This window comes from Drosophila santomea, chromosome 2R (assembly GCF_016746245.2).
Source record: "Drosophila santomea strain STO CAGO 1482 chromosome 2R, Prin_Dsan_1.1, whole genome shotgun sequence".
Taxonomy (NCBI): domain Eukaryota; kingdom Metazoa; phylum Arthropoda; class Insecta; order Diptera; family Drosophilidae; genus Drosophila; species Drosophila santomea.
The window spans coordinates 2,279,088-2,300,893 of record NC_053017.2 but is presented as its reverse complement, the minus strand read 5'-3'; the positions used below and the strand labels follow the sequence as shown (position 1 = coordinate 2,300,893).

Here is a 21,806-nt window from a genome sequence, read left to right as displayed (position 1 = left end):
CGTAGATGTAGAAAAGAACGCACAGTGGCACAAAGTTTTGGAAGATGTAGAGTATGCAATGAATAATACAAAGAACAGAAGCATAAATGAGCACCCAAGTATAATGCTGTTTGGAGTGAATCAAAAAGGAAAAATGCTAGATTGTTTAAAAGAAAATGTATTGGAGTCAATGCTAAAAAGAAAAGAAATTAATTTAGAGAAAATTAGACAAAATGCAGAAGTTTCGCAGGAAAAAGTACAGAACTATAACAAGAAATATGCTGACGCTAAACGACTAGAAGCAAATAAATACAAATTAGGAGACTACGTTGTGGTCAAGAATTTTGATTCAACAGTTGGAGCGCCTAGGAAATTAATAACCAAATATAAAGGCCCCTATGAAATCGCCAAAGTACTAGACAATGATAGGTATTGTATCAAAGATGTGGAAGGTTTTCAGTTGACACAAAAACCATACGATGGAATATGGGCGGCTCATAATATTAAACCATGGCTTCAAGAAAAGAATTCGGTATCAAATAATAAAAATATAGAAAAGAAAAATGATAAAGAAAAACAAATGTCTAAGGTAAATGTAAATAAGAAAACCAAACCAAATGTAACAAACACTGAAATAAGTAACGAAAATGTAATGATTACAAGAAGTAGAGCGGCGAGGATCAGGAGATCCTAATTATCAGGATGGTCAAAATGGCCCAAAATTAGCGTCACGAGGTTTATGGACGGGTAAAATCGGGTAAGTTGTATTAGTCTGCTGAGTCTATAACTAGCGTTGATGACTGGATTATTGTAAGTAGGACTACATGATTGCACCGAGTGAGTTGAATAACTTTCTACAGGTTTCTGTTCGGCAAGTGAAAGCATTAAGTTGCATCATCACACGTTCCAGGCAACAAATACTTTACAGCGTATATTTAATGACAACTCGCAATTCACATAGGTTTTTTAACCAATGACCTTTTTCATTAGCTACTAAATGAATAACAATTATTGGTCAAATAGTATTCTTGGTTTATTGTAGTTTATTTGACAGGGAAAACAATTGTATGCAGGCGGAGTATGTAGACGACTGAAATCACAAACGAGAGAGTTTGTCGCTCCGAATGCTCTATACAAAGATGAGATAAGATAAGAATGTAAACAAACATTTGCTTAGATAAATAAGCAAATAAATGAGCAAGAGGAAATAATGATGGATTTCCGATAATCTTAGCTATTGAAACTGGTCATGTCGGCTGCGTTGCCCCATATGCTCCCTCCGTTGGAAGTCAGGCATTCAACAGAGTCCTTAAGGGCAGCATACACAACTTGTTCACTGCACGCCTTGCCTCTCCTGAAGATGTTTGCAGTACTTCATCTCACTTTCTCTTTCCGGGTATTAGCTGAATTACCTCATTGGGTGTAGATTATAGTCCTTGACAAGGACAATGTCGTTCACCGTCAGACCAGGACTTACAGTTCGCCTTTTGGAACGCAGCTGACGTAGTGTTAGATTCTTTTTCTTATACTTAGACCAACAGATTTGCTGCAAATAGGAAACGCGCTGACATTCATCCAAGCGGTTTTAGTTGAGACCTGTCATGTCAGGCTCATTGAAGGAATCAGAAGGACCGCCGTTCAAGAAATGTGCTGGGGTAAGAGCGTCCAGATCAGCGGGGCTCTTTGAAATTGAGACTAAAGATCTAAAATTAATAACGCCTGAGATATGGCATACAGGAGTCCTCGGTTCATCGAATGCATGGACTGAAGGACCCAGAGCTGTTTTCACCGCTGCTCAAAATAGGGCGGGATGAAATGCCATTCGAAAGTTCAGGTGGACAAAAATCAAGCATGGCTACTGCTAAGAAACACTCGCTTTAGTTCCAGTACCTCGTTTCTGGCGTAGACAAAAGTAGTGACGTTAACTGACCAAATTGGTTTAGCCTTTCGCCTAGTGCATATAAAGCGCCTCAGAAACGCTACTGTGCAGATCCTTGATTAGCCTCAGATGCACAGCCTTGGTTACGAAGCAAATAATTACTCACACGTAGCACTTTATCGGGGCCTCGTTGCGAGACTCCGGCTTGTAGAAGAATGGGCCACAAAAATCGACTCCAGTGAAAGGCTTCTCATCGACATTGAGAAGTGGCTCTCTGACTGGCGAATACAAGTAAACGAGCAAAAATGTAAGCACGTGACGTTTACGCTAATAGACAAGATTGTCCACCACTCTTGTTGAACAACATACCACTCCCGAAAGCAGATGAGCTAGCGTACCTAGGAGTCCACTTTGACAGAAGACTCACATGGCGCAGGCACATTGAAGCCAAAAACTCAACTTAAACAACAGCTTACACTGGCTCATCAACTCTGGTTCTCCAGTTCTGTTGACAAGAACTGGACATGAGTTTAAGGGGTGCTGGCGGATGCGAGACCCTACATACTACCTCCTTTGGAAGCGTGGCTTTCAACCGCATTCTTAAGGGGAAGCAGACACAGCTTATTAACTGTTGGTGTCCTCAGCAACTTGGGAGACGTTATCTCTTCCAGGTAGCAGCTCCACGTCTCTCGCTAAAGGCCGCTTCAGGGGTGGCAAATATTCATCCTTAACGAGGTTCACGTCATGCACAACTAACCCAGGCTTGGGAGTGCGCTACTTTGTTCGTTGCTGCAGTAAGGTTAAATACTCTTCTTTCCATCGGGACCAGAAGCGCTGCCAGCTATACACCCATTTAAGTTTAAATTTGTCACATCTGGCTCGATAAATTATGAAGGCGGGCCACTCGTTCTTTGCGCCAAAAAAGTAAGTTGCGTTGTCGGACAAAATTTGTCGTGGCCTCCTTCTTGTGCATATAAACAGTTTTATACCGTGCAAGAAAGCAACTGTAGAAAGAGGCGGCCGAGCGTTGCGCAGCTATCAAGGGTTACCCACATTCCCGACTAGTTGCGGTACGATTGCGATTTCGATTACGATTACAATTACAATTACAATTACAATAAAACCAAAACCAATTTAAAAACCCTTAATGAGCTCCAAATGAATCGCCTTCGTTACAAAGCAAATATAAACACACACGTAGCATGTTATAGGAGTCTTATAGCGCGCTTCAGACTTGTTGAGAAATGTCCCTCAAAACTCGGTGCCAGTGACTTCAAACGCATGAGATTCATAGAGACGCTCGTTTGGCATATCCCCTATTATGTGCTCAATTAGGCACGGTTTCGTTCGATAACACCTGATGCACTTGTTGTCCAATATTGGGATCAAATTATGCTGAGAAGAGCACAATGACCAGTATGTAAGTTACGCTCATGAGCGTGACTTATAATGGCCATAGTAACTGGGTGATCCTTTGGTAGGATGATTGTGTGGCGGCCATTGAAATCCAACGAAGAGGTCTTCAACCGACGGCGGTACTACCCCTTTGGTCTGCAAAGGAATTAATATCATTCCATAACTGAGCACGCTAAACCATATCGCAGCAACAGAGAAGTCCCACCTTGAACGACGGTGACAGTAAGCCCAGGATGTCGAATGCGCTTGCAAAATCTATGGACGTATCCAAACGTACGCTGCAGAGCATCAAATTAATTCGCATATTGGGAGCATCTAACAATATCAGTGTACGCAGATTTTACAAGCAAGACCCTTCGACGAAGTTCCAGTATTGGCTTCTCCATTACTACAGTTTGTGGGCCCACAGAGGGGACTCGTTAAGCCCGCTGGGAAAGGCTCCTTGCGAAAGAATATGTGCAGGATTTAAAGAAGGGGGAATGTACCGCCATTCCATTGTACCGGTCAACTCCTGAATTGCAGCCACTCGGTTTGCTACAAACAGGTTGAATCTTGAAGGACCCTCCCGGATCCAAGAATGCACCACAGTTGAGTCGAACCATTAGTAGAATTTCCCTTCGAATACGTTCTATTTACCAATTTCAGCTCTAATCCGATCTAGGAGTTCAGCGCCGAAAAGCACGGTAAGGGTTTTCAAAGGGGCCACTCAAGACTTTGAACAAAGTAAGTTGCTGCTGTGAGATTGTCCCTACGACACGAAATATAAACAGGCTCCATAAGCTTCAATGCTGATGTTGGCTAAACCCATTTTGTCAGTCATTGTTTGTTGTTTGTTGTTTATTGTTGGCATATGAAGAAGGAAAAAACTTGAAGTCTTGTGTAGGTTAGTTTAGGGCGAAGGCGGGAGCATAATAAATCTCTCTCTCGCTCTTTGCGAATTCGCCCCGCCTTCGCCAACCTCTGTTAAGCTAGGCCTAAGAACATATGTAAAATAGAAGATCATATCGAAAATTGAATTCACCCCGAGCACACGCAATTCTTTTTCGTTCTCGTCGTTGCGAAAGCAAAAATTTATTATTCTTGCCACCAAAGTTAGTTCGGTTAATATTTTTTAATAAACTAATTAAAAAGTTCATGGCGCCCGCGGGTGGACAAGATAATTAGTTTAAACAAAAGGCAACATTCAATTAAAGTGACAGTGACACATTTATTTATACAGAACCATAAAAGTGCACCATAAAAAAATTGTTCTTTTTTTTTTTGGGTGCAAATAAATAAATATATTGTTGCCCGCGACGCGCTATGGTGTTTAAATAATAAATATATTAAACATATTCCGTGTCTGTCGCGAAATACCATGCTTCCGGAATTGCCGCCACCACCGAGGGAACTTTTAAGGAAAGTGGCCGCTAAAATTAGCATTCAGAAACCACAGATATTTGTGCAAAAAATTGAAAGCTAGAGTTATAGACAAATTTAATGTTTATTGTCTTGTGCTGGAATATTGCACCTCGCTTTCAGTTCTTGGCACATATGTACGTATCAATATAGTAAAGCTAGATTGCATTGCATGCACATTATTCAATTTATTGGTTGATAAAATAAATACACATACATTATTGAACTGCTTTGGACGCAACATTTATTTATTATTTTGTACTGTATTATTGCAATCACTGTCGCCCCCCCTTCCCCTTCTCGTTTGTTGAAACTCGCATTAATAGTTGGAAAGTTAATCCAAGCTTGCGCACTAATACACAGACAGCCTTATATACTAGCAGCTGCAGCGGTGAACTTTTCGTTTTCCCTTCGCTTTTGCACCGCTACCTGCGTTGTTGTTGCTTGGCCTTTTTCGTTGGCGCGCTTAGATTAGCGGACCGCCAAGTGACGCGCTTCCCTGTATTCGGCGGGTATACCCTTTTTGGCGTCTTTCGCACCCACTATTAATTGATACTGCGTGACTTGAATTTCAATTTAAATAATTTGTTTTCGTTGTTCTCATCAGAAAAAATATTTAATACATTTCGAACAATAGATTAATAATTTATTAAATTAAAAATAACCTATTTTTTTGGTTAAATAAATTTCTAATTATTGATTCGAAGGTTATTAATTATATTGTCAGTCTGATTTGAGATAATTTGTTTCGCCTATTTTTTTATTTAATTTGGAAATAATATTTAATTAATTTAAATATTTAAAGCTGAAAAGCAAGCTCAAAGGTCGGGTCAGAACAATTCGCCGATTAAATGAGCGATTAGAAACGGGATCGATTCCGATATTAGAGGAAGAATTGAAATATCGACTAGAAAACTTAAATGCTTCAAATAATAAGGCAAATCAACTACAAGAACAGATAGAAGACATAGATTGTGGCGATAAATTTGGCGATGAGTTGGAAGAGCTTTGTGTAGTGACCAAGGCAAAAATAATGTCCCTGTTGTCTGCCTTGAAAGTAGCAAGCGTCGGCGAAGCTCCGGGATCAGCTGCTGTAGCTCCAACTCGTGCGCGACCTCCGAATTCGGCATTGCCAAAATTCAGTTTTCGAAACTTTGGTTCATAAAGACGCCAGCATTCCAGTTATCAAACAATTTAACCATTTAATTTCATGTCTCTCTGGTAAAGCTTTAGGAACAATTAAAGCTTACCAAGTCACCGAGAGCAATTATGAAAAGGCACTAGCCAGTTTAAAAAAAGTTTACGATAACGAATGCCTCATCTTTATGAATAATATATCAACATTGTTGAGTCTTCCTCAAATATTGCATCAGTCCGCTTCCTCCTTAAGAAACCTTATCGATACTGTTTCTTCGATTAATGGTTCTCTGTTATCGATAGGGGATGATACAAAAATTCCGAATGCAATGTTGATATATTTGGTATTGAATAGAGTCGACCCAATGACCAAACAAAAATGGGAGGAACAGCTCGATTATGAGACTTTGCCGCTTTGGGCCGATTTTGAAAAAATGTTAAATCGCCGATATCAGCATTTATCAGCTGAAGAATCGACAAAGCCGAAGCAAGATAAAATTGTGTCGAGCAAGCCACATAATCGTAGCTCATTCTCGTGTTCCTTCTCTAACAGGAAGCCTCAGCAAACTTGTAGCTATTGCAATGCAGCAGATCATTTGCTACAGAATTGTAGCCCTGTAATGCAAAGGTTCGATATTAATTGTCTGCGAAAAGGCCATACTGTTTCGAAATGCAAAGGCAAAAAGTGTCATGCTTGTGACCGCTTACACCATATTCTGCTTCATAGATATACAGTGCCTGAGAACAGTTTAGCGTTGCCACCCCCGCCAGAGACCATATCTCCTACTTTTAACCAAGATCAGCCTTCCACGTCACATGTTATGCATGCCACGTCCTTGGACAGGGTGATTTTGGCTACGTCAATCGTAAGCGTCCGTACGAAAAACGGAGAATACGTCTTGGCCCGAGCTCTGCTGGACTCTGGGTCTCAAACGAATTTTATAACAGAAGAACTGGCGAACCGCTTACAGATTCGTAGAGAGGAGTCGTGTATCAACTTATTTGGTATTGGCGAGTCCAATTCTCAAGTCAAAAAAAATGTACACACAGTAGTGAAGTCGCGAATAAATGGTAGTGAGTTCTCGTTCGATTTCTGGATCCTAAAATCGATCTCCGGTTACCATCCTGATCAGTCGGTGAACGTCAGTGATTGGAAGATCCCGAAGAACCTACCATTAGCAGACCCATATTTCTACAAGTCACAAAAAATTGATATGTTGATAGGAGCAGAATATTTTTTCGAATTTCTAGCTGTTGGTCAAATTAGACAAGGTCCTGACTATCCAACTCTGCCAAATCCAAAGAAAATTCTGTCGTTATGTGAAGACCATTAAAGGAAGACTACTCAGGTATTGCCATCAGGTCGGTTTGAAGTTAGGCTGCCGTTTAAATCTGATCCAAATGGATTAGGCAACTCCTTCGAGGTTGCAAAACGGCGGTTTTTGTCGCTTGAGCGAAGGTTGTCTCGAGATCCTAACTTGAAGATCCTAACTTGGAATTCATGGAAGAATATCTCGCCCTAGGTCATATGTCGCCTACAGACAACAAAATCCCTTCCACTCCACATTATGTCTATCCCCATCAATGCCTGTTAAGGCCCCAAAGTACGCCAACAAAGTTGCGCGTCGTGTTCGATGCGTCCTGCAAAACATCGTCTCAGGTGGCCTTAAACGACATCCTGATGGTGGGGCCGACAATTCAAGAAGAGTTGTAATCCACTCTACTCCGCTTCCGGCTGCACAGGTATGCCCTGACTGCCGATGTAAAAAAAATGTATGGCCAAGTAATGGTTAATGAAGCGGATAGGAAGTTTCAACTCATAGTGTCACATATGTTACTGGACCAGCCCCAATTCTGGCTATTCGGTGTTTAAAGAGGTTGAGTGTATCTGCTAAATTTTCATTCCCTAGAGCTGCCGACATAATTGGATCCGATTTTTACGTCGATGACATGTTAACTGGTGCTGCATGCGAAGAGGAGCTAAAGACAATTAAGTCTGAAGTGTCTCAGGTTCTTCAAACAGCATGTTTTAAATTGACAAAGTGGTTTTCAAACTCACCTGAGGTCACTGCATCTGAGAGCACAGTTAAGTCGATACCTATCTCGGATTCAGAGTCAACTAAGGCGTTAGGAATATCGTGGTTGCCTAGCGAAGATGCCTTCAAGTTTAAAATTGGCACTTCTGTCATCGTCTACGAGCGACAAAACGGAACACACTATCGGTGACATCGAAGCTGTTTGACCCCCTCGGCTTGTTAAGTCCCATTGTGATTAAAGGAATGATCCTATTGCAGGAACTCTGGCTTAATAGAAGCTACATGGCGGCATGTTCCCACAAAGCAGAACCCAGCAGATATCGTTTCGAGAGGTTGTGACTTCGACGAGACAGGGCAGTCGATCTGGTTCACTGACCCACCATTTCTGAAGGACGAAGAAGAAAACTGGCCCAAAAATGCGCATTTCGAACCGGATGAGAAAGTCTTGCGTCAGGAAGCTAGGAAGACTGTGGTCGGGCTGACCGCTGCTGTGCAAACTTCCGATTTGCTGGATGTCATCGAGGGGGTTTCGTCACACCTCAAACTGCTTAGAGTGTTCGCTTATATGTTCCGCTTTATAAGAAAATGCAAAGACAAGAGTATAGTTTTCGAAGAAACTGTGTCACCGACTGAATATAATGAAGCGTTTCATATGATTATCGAAATAGTACAAAAGCACGAGTATCAAGTAGAAATTAAAAAGGTTCGTAAAGGCTCCAAGGTCGGCCCAAGTCTTCAGCGATTGAACCCATTCATCCATGCGAGTTGGGGGGCGACTAGCTAACGCTCCTATATTATATGATGCTAAGTTTCCCTTGCTGTTGACAAAACGCTCGCAGTTTGTGCAGAGCTACGTCCGGCATTTGCACCATTCCAATTTTCATGTCGGCCCTCGAGCACTTGTGAGCATCCTACGACAGCGTATTTAGACCGTAGTTCGACAGACAGTTCGATCATGTGTGCGCTGCTTTAAATGCAAGCCTCGACTGATGACACAAATTATGAAAAATCTACCCGCAGATAGACTCCGTGCTCTCCGCCCATTTGCGATATGTGGCGTTGATTTTTGTGGCCCTGTCTATACGACATTAAAAATTCGAGGAAGGCCCCCGTATAAGTCCTACGTTGCCTTATTTGTTTGTTTTGCGTCCAAGGCGGTTTACTTAAAGATTGTCTCAGATCTAAGTACTGATTCTTTTCTATTGGCTTTTCAAAGATTCATTGGTCGACGAGGATGTCCGCAGACGGTGCATTGCGACAACGCGACGAACTTCGTCGGAGCGAGTCGCCACTTCCTGGGTCTTCGCGATCGGATCGAGGAGCAGGCGGACGCAATTCGCGAGTTCGCATCAAAAAGCGGATGCGAGTTTGCGTTCACACCCACTCGGGCTCCGCACATGGGCGGACTATGGGAGGCAGGTGTGAAAACTGCAAAGCATTTACTCCTACGAGCAGTGGGCAGCGCACTCCTCAACGGCGAAGAGCTGGCAACAGTCCTCTTCGGGATCGAGGCCGCAATGAACTCGCGGTCCCTCGGAGCGCTCAGCCAGGACCCAAGCGACGGAGAGGCGCTAACTCCCGGCGGGCCGCTCATCGCAGCACCAGCACTCCGGACTCCGGACCAGGCGGGTCTCAGTTGCTTGCGGCGATGGCGGCTTTTCTCATCAGTCAGGCAAACGTTCTGGCGGCGATGGTCCCGGGAATATGTCCTGGGCCTTCAGGTTCGGGGCAAGTGGCACGAGGAGAAGGCCAACGTCGAGGAGGGCCAACTCCTCGTCGTGGCAGAGGACAACCTGCTGCCTCAACAGTGCCTCCTGGGAAGGATCGTCGCGACGCACGCAGAAGAGGACAGCAAGGTCAGGGTCGTCGACCTTAGGAGGAGTGATGGAGCCATCTTCCGGAGGGTGATCTACAAGCTGGCGCCGCTGACGGTTTGTTGAAGCCGTGGAGGAGTTCAACGGGGCCGGTGTTGGCTGAACCCATATTGTCGGTCATTGTTTATTGTTTGTTGTTTATTGTTTATTGTTGGCATATGAAGAAGGAAAAAACTTGAAGTCTAGTGTAAGTTAGTTTAGGGCGAAGGCGGGAGCATAATAAAGCTCTCTCTCGCTCTTTGCGAATTCGCCCCGCCTTCGCCAACCTCTGTTAAGCTAGGCCTAAGAACATATATGTAAAATAGAAGATAATGTCGAAAATTGAATTCACCCCGAGCACTCGCATTTCTTTTTCGTTCTCGTCGTTGCGAAAGCAAAAATTAATTATTCGTGCCACCAAAGTTCGTTCGGTTAATATTTTTAAATAAACTAATTAAAAAGTTCAGCTGACATCGCAAAATCCACGAATCTCTAATTTAACCGTGGGTATGAGAAATGCCGAATTTGTTCACAAATACTGCATATATCATGTCGTTCTGAATCTTGTGCTAAGGGAAGGCTTTCGTCCCAGGACAACTTTTCCTTGCATAGCAGCTAAAGGAAAATCCTGTTATTACTATTATTAAATCTGGACAAGAGCGCGGATGTCTGCTGCATTATGTTGACGGCATCTTCTTTGGAGCTGGCTCCATTGGATTATTTGATACATCAACATAAAAGTCATAGACCAGTGATTCATCAGCTAGGTGAGAAGCAGGTTTCGTGCCATACATAACAGTTTCCAGCTTAAACAAGTACAGATCATCTTGACGAGAATCTCTCTACACAAGTAGCTATCCTCAGGCGGAACCCTGACACATCTGTACATTTAACAGATGACTCTTGTGATTGCAACTGGATGCGAGGGAAAACGAAGAAGAATCTCGAATAGTTTTGAATTTGAATCACCGGACTAGCCACCAGAACATCGTTTAAGGAGTATCCTGAAGAAGTTGACGCCGATCCATCAAAAACGACGTGAAACTTTGTGGTGGTGTTGTCCTCTTTTATGACACAATACCTACAGAAATGTGATTCTTTTGTCGGAACTTCTGACATGTGTCCCATCTGCAAGTACTCCTCAATGAAGGCTTTGACTGCTGGACGATGCTCTAGTTTTCTCTCAAGAGATAAGAGATAGCACTCCCCCTACAGTTCTAAGCTGAACTTGGCTGGCCAGTGAACAGAATAATCCCCAGCCGGCAAGCGAGAAAAGCGTTTAACGAAATGCGCTTCACAGTCAAGCTCTTCCCTAGTAGCCCGGACAATGGGCTCAGCGCAACTCTTCACCTTCCAAAACCGCCGAAGAAGCACCTCAAGACGATCCTGTTGGGTTTTCTTATTGGACGAACAAACCGCGCCCGACGATTTTAAAGCCTCGCCTTTGGAGCAACTGCAGCCTCCGGAAACAACTCAGCCTAAACGAATCTTTTGAATTAAATGCAATCCCGGCAGAAGTCTGACTGCACCAACGCATAGACTGGCGCCCATCAACAAATCAGCTTCGGGCTTTGGGGTATGTTCCTGTAACAAACGTCGATGTTAAAGTTGGGCTGATGTTCGGTTATATTGGAAGCAATGACAGCAGTGATAGAAGGAGGTTCGAGATCGGATTGTTACGTTAAGTGACTTGAAACTAAAGTCACCTATTCCGGTAACATAAGCGGACGACTTTGTTTTTTTAAGCTGAAGCAAGCTGAAATGGAGTGGGCGGATTTTCTGTCCAATATAAGTTGACTTCTGGTGTCGTTGTTGTTGCTGTTGCGGCTGCTGCTGATAATTTCCTCCAGAAATGAAAAAGTCACGGGATCGACTTCAGATTCGCACTTTATTACAGCACTTGTCAATTAAGACTAACTTAAAACTAACATTGGGAGTACCGCGGTACCGCGGAGTGGTGAATAGAGCGAGAGGAGAGAAGGAGAGCGCGAGGAGAGAAGGAGAGCGCGAGCAGCGGTGCTTGCGAGCCGTGGAGGAGCTTTACACTGCTTACACTGCCGCTCAATTGTTTGAGCCCTAGTATTGCTTAAATTAAAATTATGTCGGGGTCACCAAAATGTTGAGCTAATAAGAATTTGTATTAGCCTTTTTGCAAATGAAAGAATTCAAACGATTTTATTTATTTTTTCTTCGAGAAGTTTGGCAGCGATGCACATGCATGGGGTACAACAGCGATAGTGAGAATATTACAGAGCGAACAGCTTAACGCAACGACAAAGATGCAGGCGTTAGTACAAGAGAGCGCAATCTGCAGCTGATCCGCAAAGAAAAAGTTGAGGTGTTGTGGACTAATGGTTTTCTCCAATTTTGACAAGAACGGGACATAAGTTTAGGTCGTGCTCTACAAGTAACGGGTATACAAAATTACAAAGTTGTCTAGGTGAACAGCGAGATATGTTACTAAGTCAGCTTTTGTGATGAATTTATTGCTTAGGGTACAGGATGGGCAGGTTTATCTGTTCAGTAAGAAAGTTAGATGTCTGCGCTTGGCCTCTCGATCTGCTAATCCGCAAACCATGTTTCCACTTTCCACATGCAAGTTGTTAAATTTTCTTAGCTGTGCATCTAAATCGGTTGAGTATTGCGGTATTGTCAGCAAACGTAAAGGTTGTGAGCTGTTAGTTTGTAGATATGGCTGCTGTGTATAGGGTGTAAAGAACGGGGCCCCGTACACTGCCTTGGGGCACTCTAACATTGTTAACGCGGTCTTGTGAAGTCGTTTCATGATTTTTGCGAAAGCCAAATTGATGTGATGGTACTGTATTTCGACTATTTATGTTGGGAGATAGTTGTTTAAAAAAAACATTTTTAAACCGTTTTGAGAGACACGTAGCGTTCTGACTGTTCTATGACTGTTTTTCTCCACCTCTGGCGATCGTGTCCAAGTTACGTAATACCGTTGAAGAGATGGCATAAGGTCAGAACCGTACAACCGTGGGAGTGGTATGATAATTTATGGTGTGACCAAGGCATGTCCAAGGGATTTTTTGGGCTTAAGATTCGTCGCTGCATATACAGCTTCTAGAGGGAACGATTATTTTTACCGGTGGTTGAATATTTTTGTGTGCTTTCTGCAATGTGGGCGATAGTTCTTTAATGTAATGTAATGTAATGCTTATGTGCCCTGGTTAGTCTACGTATTTATATTATTAGCTGTTCTTTAGCCTTTAGGGATCAGTGTTTTCTTTTCTCTTAGTCTTCGATTTCAAGTACTAGCTGTCTAATTTCACGGTTTGACTTGCTATGATTTGTCATTTTGGGTGTGTCTGTATGTACATAAGTACCTTGCCCAATTGGTCCTGTTGCCTGTCAGCCTGTAGGGCCACTTAGTTATATGGGTTCGATGCCTGACAGCAGGTAGAACTGAATGATGGTTCTGAAACTGACTCAGCCATAATATTATTTCTTGAGATCTTTCATGTTATTCCGAAGTCAAGGAGATCCAGAAGCTTATTTTGATTTGTTGGCCAGTATGTATGTATGCCTACCCAATTTCGCGTCTCAGTGTGCGCGTTGTAAAGTTGTTGACCCTTTGGGGTCGTGAGCATGCTTGGCATTGTAGTCACTGGCCGCTTTGAATCGCTTACCGAGAATTGGACGTCAGAAACTACACAACGAGGTGGACAGTAGACTGCGGTCAGAGTGATGGGGCTGATAAAAGCTGTGTTTGTGCGTACAAAGTAGTTCTCTTCGGTTCTTCCCGCTTAGTAGTAAACTTTTGGGTTAACGGCTTTATAGATTTAATTCACGATTTTAGCGCAAAAGCAAGGAAATGCTAGGACTGGTACGATGTGGGTGGTTTTAGCGCGTATTCTACACGTTTGTTAGGGCGGCTCCTAAGTCTCATTTTTACTATCAGCCACGCCAATTCGCTATGTGGCTTTCAGCGCAGTGGCTGCATATTTTTACAAGGATGTCTATGAAATTCTATTCTTCTATTCTATGTTCTACCTTCTGTTCTATGAACTTCTCTTTAGATTTTGCAAATCGATTTCGGTGTACAGTAACTCATATTGGGCGATTGCGCTTGTGTGGCTCTTCCACTATGATACGCTAATGCAGAAGTGCGATGCACGCGGAGTGATGAACTTCAAGCGGATGATATCGATGCCGTGCTCAGCAAGCTCGCTCTTTGCAAAGTTTGTAGCATTGATACTCCAAATGGTACCCGGACTGCCTAGCAAGCTAATGAATCTTCTCAGCACTGCGATAAAAGAATCCGTCGTGAGATCCTGGACAACTTCCAAATGAGCTCCCTTTGTCGAATAGCAAATGAAGACGGCTATATAGAATATATGGGGTGCCATAACCTTTATCGTAAAATTGCAAGCAACGCCTGTGATCCTGCCTGCAAATATTTGTCATAACAACAAACGATGAGTGCTTCAGACTGGATGATCTTTTGGTAAAAGTATCGGATGCCTTGTATCGCAGTCCAGGCTTGCATTGCAAGCTTGATAAAATTTCACTATTCCTACGCTAGGGAATTTCACCTTTCAAGATAACTGTCCGCAATGAACTATTTTCACTATATGAAAAAGGGGCGCGGGGTAATTAAACTTTCCTCACGTGGCCAGATTACTGCACCTCTTCTAATTCTTTCAATTCTTCTAGTTCAAGAAACTAACATCTAGTCTTACTATCTCCTATCAAAATTCAAGAGGCTTGCGTAGCAGGCTAACTAAATTGTATTCTGATAGCCATCTCATATCATAGTGCTTACAGAGACTTGGTGAAAGGCGGAGATACTCTGAAGGTAAGTTACACTATATACTGGAATGATCGCCCCTCCAGACATGGAAGTGGAGTCCTAATTGCGTTTAGGTCTACCCTCACGTCAGAGGAGGTAGTATTTGGCGACTCCCGTTGACTTCATATGCGTAAAGCTGTCATTTTCTGATAGCTTTGTTCATATTACGTGTTCTTACATTCCACCGTCTTTTGAATTCTTAGAATACCTGGCACCACAGAAGAAAATTCGAATATCCTTCTTCCTATAGCACAACATGGCTTTATTGACGGCTTGCTCGACTTATCGTTTTCGCAAGCTAATTATATTCGAAACTCTCTGGGTCGATTATTGGATCTAGGTATTGTGACAAGTCCTGAAAGTGTGTTTCTGTCCAGAGAAGCACCTCTTTCTCAACCTGAAGATCCATATCATCCTATTTTCGAGGTGTCAATCAACTCGGTAACGTAATAAAAGAAAAAATCCGGGAAGTCAACCAAACGAATTCAATGTTTTCGCAAGGCAAAACTGAAGCTCAATAATTTTATATCTGGCTCTGGTGGTCCGATGTACTATCCGTCAATCTCGAACAAACCACCTTGGCTTAACAAAGAGTTGACATAAACAATTTCTTACCCTTCCTCGCTATTTTGTTAAATGGTGTTTTTGTTTTGATCACTGAGAGCAAGGGCTTGCGTGGACGAAATTGAGCGAGATGGCGATATCGTTCCAGTTGTGTTGTGATTGCAGTTGCAGTGTTTGTTGTTGTCACCACTCTAGTCACTGTAAATAATCGTAAAGAAATTCGCATGTGTTTGGAGATTGCGAGTTTTGTGACAAACTAGTAGTGAGAGAGAACAAGAACGCCCCTTTTCTCGAGTTGTTGGCAAATGTTAATTCGTCGGGATATGGGTGATGTCTGCAGAAGTCGCGGACGGACAAACGGACGGACGGACATGGCCAGATCGACTCGGCTATTAATTTTGATAAAGAATATATATATGGTCGGGAATCGCGGTACCTTTTACAGACTTTTTACCTAATCTTATTTACCCTCTTACTCTACGATTAACGGGTATAATAAAACAGGAAAAACCATAAAGGTCATAAAGTTATACCTAAATTTACAAAAGAGAAGAAGGAAATTAAATTAAAGAAAAAACAAGGTATTTTCAGAAAATACAAATCTACTTTTTGGAGTCGAAATGTAATGGCACCGAAATTACTGATTCATCGGTTATTTATTACAGAGGACTTTACAAGATAACTATCATAGATAAATTTCGCATTTCGAGCATAGAGAAAATGTTTATCAAAAGGATCCCTTTTTGTATTTCAAATATTAAATTTCAGAATTTTTGGGACATATTATCACAATCAGCGGTGTTAAAGCAGTGGATCCCAGTGATAATGATTTATACATATACAGATTTTGCAAAAAAAAATTTTGATTTAACTACAGATGCAAGCAGTTATCCATCCAAAAGTGCCGTATTATTCCAAGAAGATAACAGGAAAACTGTAAACGAAAATGAGATAAGTTATGTAAAAGAACTACTAGCCATATTAAGAGGCCAATAAATATTTTCACTCCTATCTCTTTGAATGAAGTTTTCAAACATGCTCTGGCCATGAACCACTCTTTTGACTACATAGCTATGTATAGCTATGCATAGTTCATAAACATAAAACAGAACAATCAGAAATATCTAGGAACCGTACCAGAAAGGCTCTAAAAATGAAACCATTACTAACATGCCCCCAATTTTAGAAAAATGAACTCCAACAAAGTGAGCATAATATTACTTACTTTTGGGTGAGTTTTCTGAGTTAAGAAAAAAATTCCTAATTTTATAGTGATTTGTCCCAAATATAGAATGTGAAAAAGTACCAAAACATTTTTGGCGTATGGGCGCGGCAGTTATAATTGATTTGTAGGCGTAAAATGGGTGGGCGTGGCTAAACATTTTTTTTGGTAAATGGATACAAATTTACAAGACAAACAAAAAAACTGCGTGGCAGTTTTGGGCGGTTTGTTGGCGATAAAATGGGCATGGCAACATGGGTTACCAAGCTTGCTCTGCGTCTATGTCTACATTCTTAATCTCAACTTTCTAACTTTTATAGTTCCTGAGATCTAGACGTTCATAAGGAAGGACAGAAAGACGGCAGACTGGCATGGCCAGATCGGCTCAGCTATTGATCCCTATCAAGAATATATATACTTTATATGCTTGGGAACGCTTCCTTCTGCCTGTTACATACTTTTCAACGAATCTAGTATACCCTTTTACTTTAGGAGTAACGGGTATAATGACTTAATTGCAGTATAAAAACAAGAGAGAACGCTATAGTCGAGTTCCCCGACTATCTGATACCCGTTACTCAGCTAGTGAATGTGCGAAGGAGAGTCTTGAACACTGACAGTTTTAGGCGGTTTGTGGGCGTTAGAGTGGGCGTGAAAAAAAGTTTTTTGGCAAATTGATAGAAATTTACAAGACTAATACAAAAATGAAAAAATATCAAAACATTTTTTAAAAGTGTGGGCGTGGCAGCTTTGGGCGGTTTGAGGGCGTTAGAGTGGGCGTGGCAAAAAGTTTTTTTTGCAAATCTATAGAAATTTACAAGACCAATACAAAAATGAAAAAATATCAAAACATTTTTCAAAAGTGTGGGAGTGGCAGCTTTGGGCGGTTTGTGGGCGTTAGAGTGGGCGTGCTGCTTCTATGTCTCTGGAGTCTGTATGCCTAATCTCAACTTTCTAGCTTTTGTAGTTCCTGAGATCTCGACGTTCATACGGACGGACAGACGGACATGGCCAGATCGACTCGGCTATTGATCTTGATCAAGAATATATATACTTTATATGGTCGGAAACGCTTCCGCTACATACTTTTTAACGAATCTAGTATACCCTTTTACTCTACGAGTAACGGGTATAAATATTTATGGCATAGGCTATTATGTTGCAAGAACAAAGATCGGACCAATTAAAGCCAGATATATAAAGATTAAGCCTCCGAAAGTTTACCTTACGATGAATTCGTTTGGTTGACTTATCTGGCCTCTCTTTTATTACGGTACCTGTGTCGATTGTCACCTCGAAAGTTGAATGATATGGATCTTCTGGTTGACTAAGAGGTGCTACTTCAGTCAGAAACATACTTACAGGACTTTTAACAAAGCATAGATCCAAAAATCGAACAAGATAATTTCGAATATAATAAACTTGCGACAACAATATGTCGAGCAAGCCGTCATGCTGTGCTTTAGGCAGAAGAATATTCGACTGTTCTTCTGTGGACCACTTACGACCTCAGAAGACAGCGGAATGTAATATAAACATAGCTATAGGAAAATGACAGCTTTACGCATAAAAATTCTTAGTTACGAAACTCGTCAAAAAGTACCTCCTCTGACGTGAGGGTAGACCTAACAGCAATGAGGACTCCACCTCCCCGCCTGGAGGGACGATCATGCCTGTATACTGTGTACATACCTGGGAAAACTTCAGAGTTAAGTATCTCCGGTTTTAACCAAGTCTCTGTAAACACAATAATATGGGTTGCAAAGGAAAGGCTATCTGAATACAAATTAGTTAGCTTACTACACAAACCTCTTACAGTTTGATAACAGATAGAGAGACTAGAGTTTAGTTTTTTGAAGATAAAGAAGTAGAAGTAGTAGGGGGGATATGGCAGGGATCTGGCCACCTGAGGGAAGTTTTATACCCAGGGGCCCTTTTTTTCTATTTTTAGTTTTCGCTTCGAACTCTTTCACAACCATACTATTCGGCCAAAAATCACCAGAACATATGGTCGAGAATAGCTCGTTAGGGACAGTTATCTTGAAAGATGAGATGTCTCTAGCGTAAGAAAAGTTAAATTTTTCCACTTTAATGTTGTCGGCTTTTGTTTTGTCTTGTATATAAGACAATACAACAGATGATGTTTGATCAGGGGAAAGGCGAGAAACGAAAACTTGTTTCTTTAGTGGAACGCCCGAGAGGGCACTGCAGGTTGTATTTCTGAAGTGCCAACTTGTGCCGGTAGTCCGGACTCAATATTCCTTTGTGGTGGTAATTAATTATATTTTATTATATTTTTTTGCACAATTTCTATCGGTATGGCAAAAAAATGTTAAAATTTCTCCAAAAGTTTTATAACATTAACTGAATTCAAGATGATAGGAGTTCTCGTTATAAGATCTTTTTAGTATATCCATATTTTATATTAGACTTGTTTTCGTATGAACAAACATAAGAGTGACATTTGTAGTAGTCAATATCAACATCTTTGTTGTCGTGTCCTCCCTTTTAAGGTGGTAAATCAACTTTTTTGTACCCAAAAGCTAAAAGATTGATATTAAGCAAGCAGATTCTAGAAAAGAAGAAGCAGCGTAAATTTGTTCCAGTACGTTTTAAAAAATATGTTTCAATTTTGTTATTATATTATTTGTCTTGTCGATTTCTATCGATATGACCAAAACATGTTCACCACATGTTGACCTCAATCTAACTCCCACAAACTAGAAACAAGTTTTAAATTTTGTTTAATTTCGAATTTTTTTTCTCCCACTCCCACAGTTAAAGTAAATAAGGGGTATTTGGTAATCAAGGGACAAAAGATTGACTTAACTGTAGAAATAGTTTTAAACAAAGTTTAAGGATTGATTAAATTGCTAACCTTAAAAATAATTTCTACTTACATTGTTTTAAAAACAGACGTAAAGCGAACCATATGCACTTCTGAAAGAGTTGGTGAGGCATCTGGTGGGCAGCCAGCACAGTTCCGGGTTTGAACTTTAATAAGTGTGGAGTTATCTCTTTTAAGTACGTTATATGGAAATATAATTCTCCAAGATGTTCGACATCTGAGTTGACCCGTCGTCGACGCCATATATAAGGCAGGGCAATAATAACATAAAAAATAGGACCGGAGAAAATGATCGTAAGTATTAGATGAGGCCAGATGTCTTGCTTAAACGGGCGCATAATGGCCAGGGCCTCATTAAGTCGCCTTGGGGCGTGTGTAGCAAACGCTCCTGAATCTGCCAGTGTGAAAAAAGAGAACTCGATGGCCTTACGTCGCTCCCAGCTTAGACCGACATCTCCCAAAAAAAAATCTGCTAGCTGCTGAACCAAAAATTTAAATTAAACTGTTTAATATTAGGTTCAAAACCACTTACTCCACTTTGAAGCAATCCAATGCCTCCCGTGAAACTGTCATTCAAATCCCTGTCATTTTCTGACCTTATAGAGCCCTGGGTTCGACCGGGTGCTTCGATATACTTAAACCGAAAGTTCATTTCCTTAGATAGCAGCGTGAGTAGGCGGTGATCGCGACCACCCGTGACCCAAACCTTTCTTTTCTCTATGCTGTCTAGGTTGTTCAACTCCTCGTCTTCTTCGGAGCTGTAATTGCAATACGTTACCCAAAACCACGGCGGAGACTGCAATCAAATATAGCATTGATTAAGCCCTGCATTGTTGTTTGCACACACAACGCGTTACATGAAATACAGGCACCCGAAAAATACGACCTTGAAAGTTGGCGTACACCGATAATGCAGTCGGGAGAAGAGGAATTCGTTGGAGACCAAGGTTATCGCCGTCGTACCAATTAACCAACTGTAGCTGACTGTCGCTACATGGCCTAGCCTGGTTGTAGTAGATGCGGAAGGCCTTCTTGCGAGGACGAGTTAGCACTACCGCTCGAAGCGGTTCCTTGAAACTTATTACTCGGGGGCTGGGTGGAAAACGTGCTCCCCAGAAAAAAATAAATAGGCTTAAGCGATGGGCAAGATGGCGATCGTGGAGACTATTCAACAGCTGCTTGGGCTCCTCCAAAATCAGACTAATACACTCGTTTGCACCTTGAAGGTTTTCCTCAATGTATTGAAAAAAGAGCTCCGCCTTGCTGAATACCACCGACTTGTAGCTACTGCGATGAAGACGATGCAGAAAATCATCAAGATAAACGCTGCGGTCGTTCTGGCAGACACCGTCAGTTACATCTTTGCTTGGTAGCGCCAATATAGTAAGTGAATGTGGTTGCAAGCCTCTGATAATTTGGGTAAGCGCTAGGTGCATGTGGCTATAAAAACTTTTTTTTCAAAAAAAAAATAATATGAACTGCGTACAAACCTATTGCAGTGTCTGACTCATCGTTTGCAATAAACGTCAGCCTGGTGCCGTTAAGTAAACCCAGAAGGTAGGGCAGCAGGCCCAATGCCAGAAACTTATGCATCTTGAATCAAGGGAGCAGTACAGGTTCTCCTGTTTTATATACTTTTGAAAATTATTTAGTGTCTAATTATGGCATCAACTTCTATATTTCAAATGTCAAACGTCTAAAAGGTGCTTTTTGATATACGGAACTGACAGCTTAAAAAGCTAGTAACAGTGCAGATGGCTGAAAACTGATTTTCATTTTAGACTGGAAAAAATCGCTTTAGAAGCAAATTATTATTGTTAAAAGTATTAAATTTCTACCTAGTTAATGTTAAAAATATAATGTAAACAGAAATTATTTTTTTTATAAATCAAATAAAAGTCGTATAAAATTAAGACAATAATTTGACAATACTAAACTTTATAGTTGCAAACTTTAAGATATACAAATAAAAATGTATAAATAGTTCATTAAATTTGTTATTAATTAAAGATATAACCGTATCCCGTTCTCGTTAGAATACAACGTTGGAAAATAAAACTTAGAGAGTTTGATTAAGAAATAAAGATCATCAAAGGAAAAGAGAATCACGTAGCAAAAACTTTTTTAAGAAATAAAAAGGTAAAAACAGTCATGGTAATAACAAGAGAGAACGCTATAGTCGAGTTCCCCGACTATCTGATACCCGTTACTCAGCTAGTGGAACCTTCGCAATCGAGTCTTCAACACTGACAGTTTTGTGCGGTTTGTGGGCGTTAGAGTGGGCGTGGCAAAAAGTTTTTTTGCAAATCGATAGAAATTTACTAGACCAATTCAAAAAAAATAATATCAAAATAATTTTTAAAAGTGTGGGTCTGGCAGCTTTGGGCGGTTTGTGGGCGTAAAAGTGGGCGTGGCAAAAAGTTTTTCCGCAAATCGATAAAAATTTACAAGGCCAACACAAAAATGAAAAAATATCAAAACATTTTTCATAAGTGTGGGCGTGGCCATTTTGGGCGGTTTGTGGGCGTGGCAACATGAATCGACAAACTTGCGCTGCGCATATGTCTCTGGAGTCTGTATGCTTTATCTGAACTTTCTAGCTTTTGTAGTTCCTGAGATCTCGACGTTCATACGGACGGACAGACGGACATGGCCAGATCGACT

General features: G+C 41.4%; 1 protein-coding gene across 6 annotated transcripts in view; it reads right to left on the bottom strand.

Moving 5' to 3' along the window:
* The window catches only part of LOC120445263 (ionotropic receptor 40a), a 54,844-nt gene extending 34,025 nt beyond the window's left edge, over window positions 1-20,819 (bottom strand). For 3 of the 6 annotated variants that reach the window (XM_039625555.1, XM_039625553.2, XM_039625558.1), the window contains exons 1-4: window positions 20,633-20,819; window positions 20,000-20,568; window positions 19,675-19,938; window positions 19,195-19,621 (exon numbers count right to left, since the gene is read on the bottom strand). In XM_039625555.1, coding sequence (XP_039481489.1) covers window positions 19,195-19,621; window positions 19,675-19,938; window positions 20,000-20,568; window positions 20,633-20,735 — 1,363 coding nt within the window. In that variant the 5' untranslated portion in view covers window positions 20,736-20,819. Of the gene's footprint in view, window positions 1-19,194; window positions 19,622-19,674; window positions 19,939-19,999; window positions 20,583-20,632 lie in introns of all 6 variants that reach the window. The other 3 variants (XM_039625556.1, XM_039625554.2, XM_039625557.2) reach the window with 2 other exon arrangements.
* Window positions 20,820-21,806: the final 987 nt, after the last annotated feature.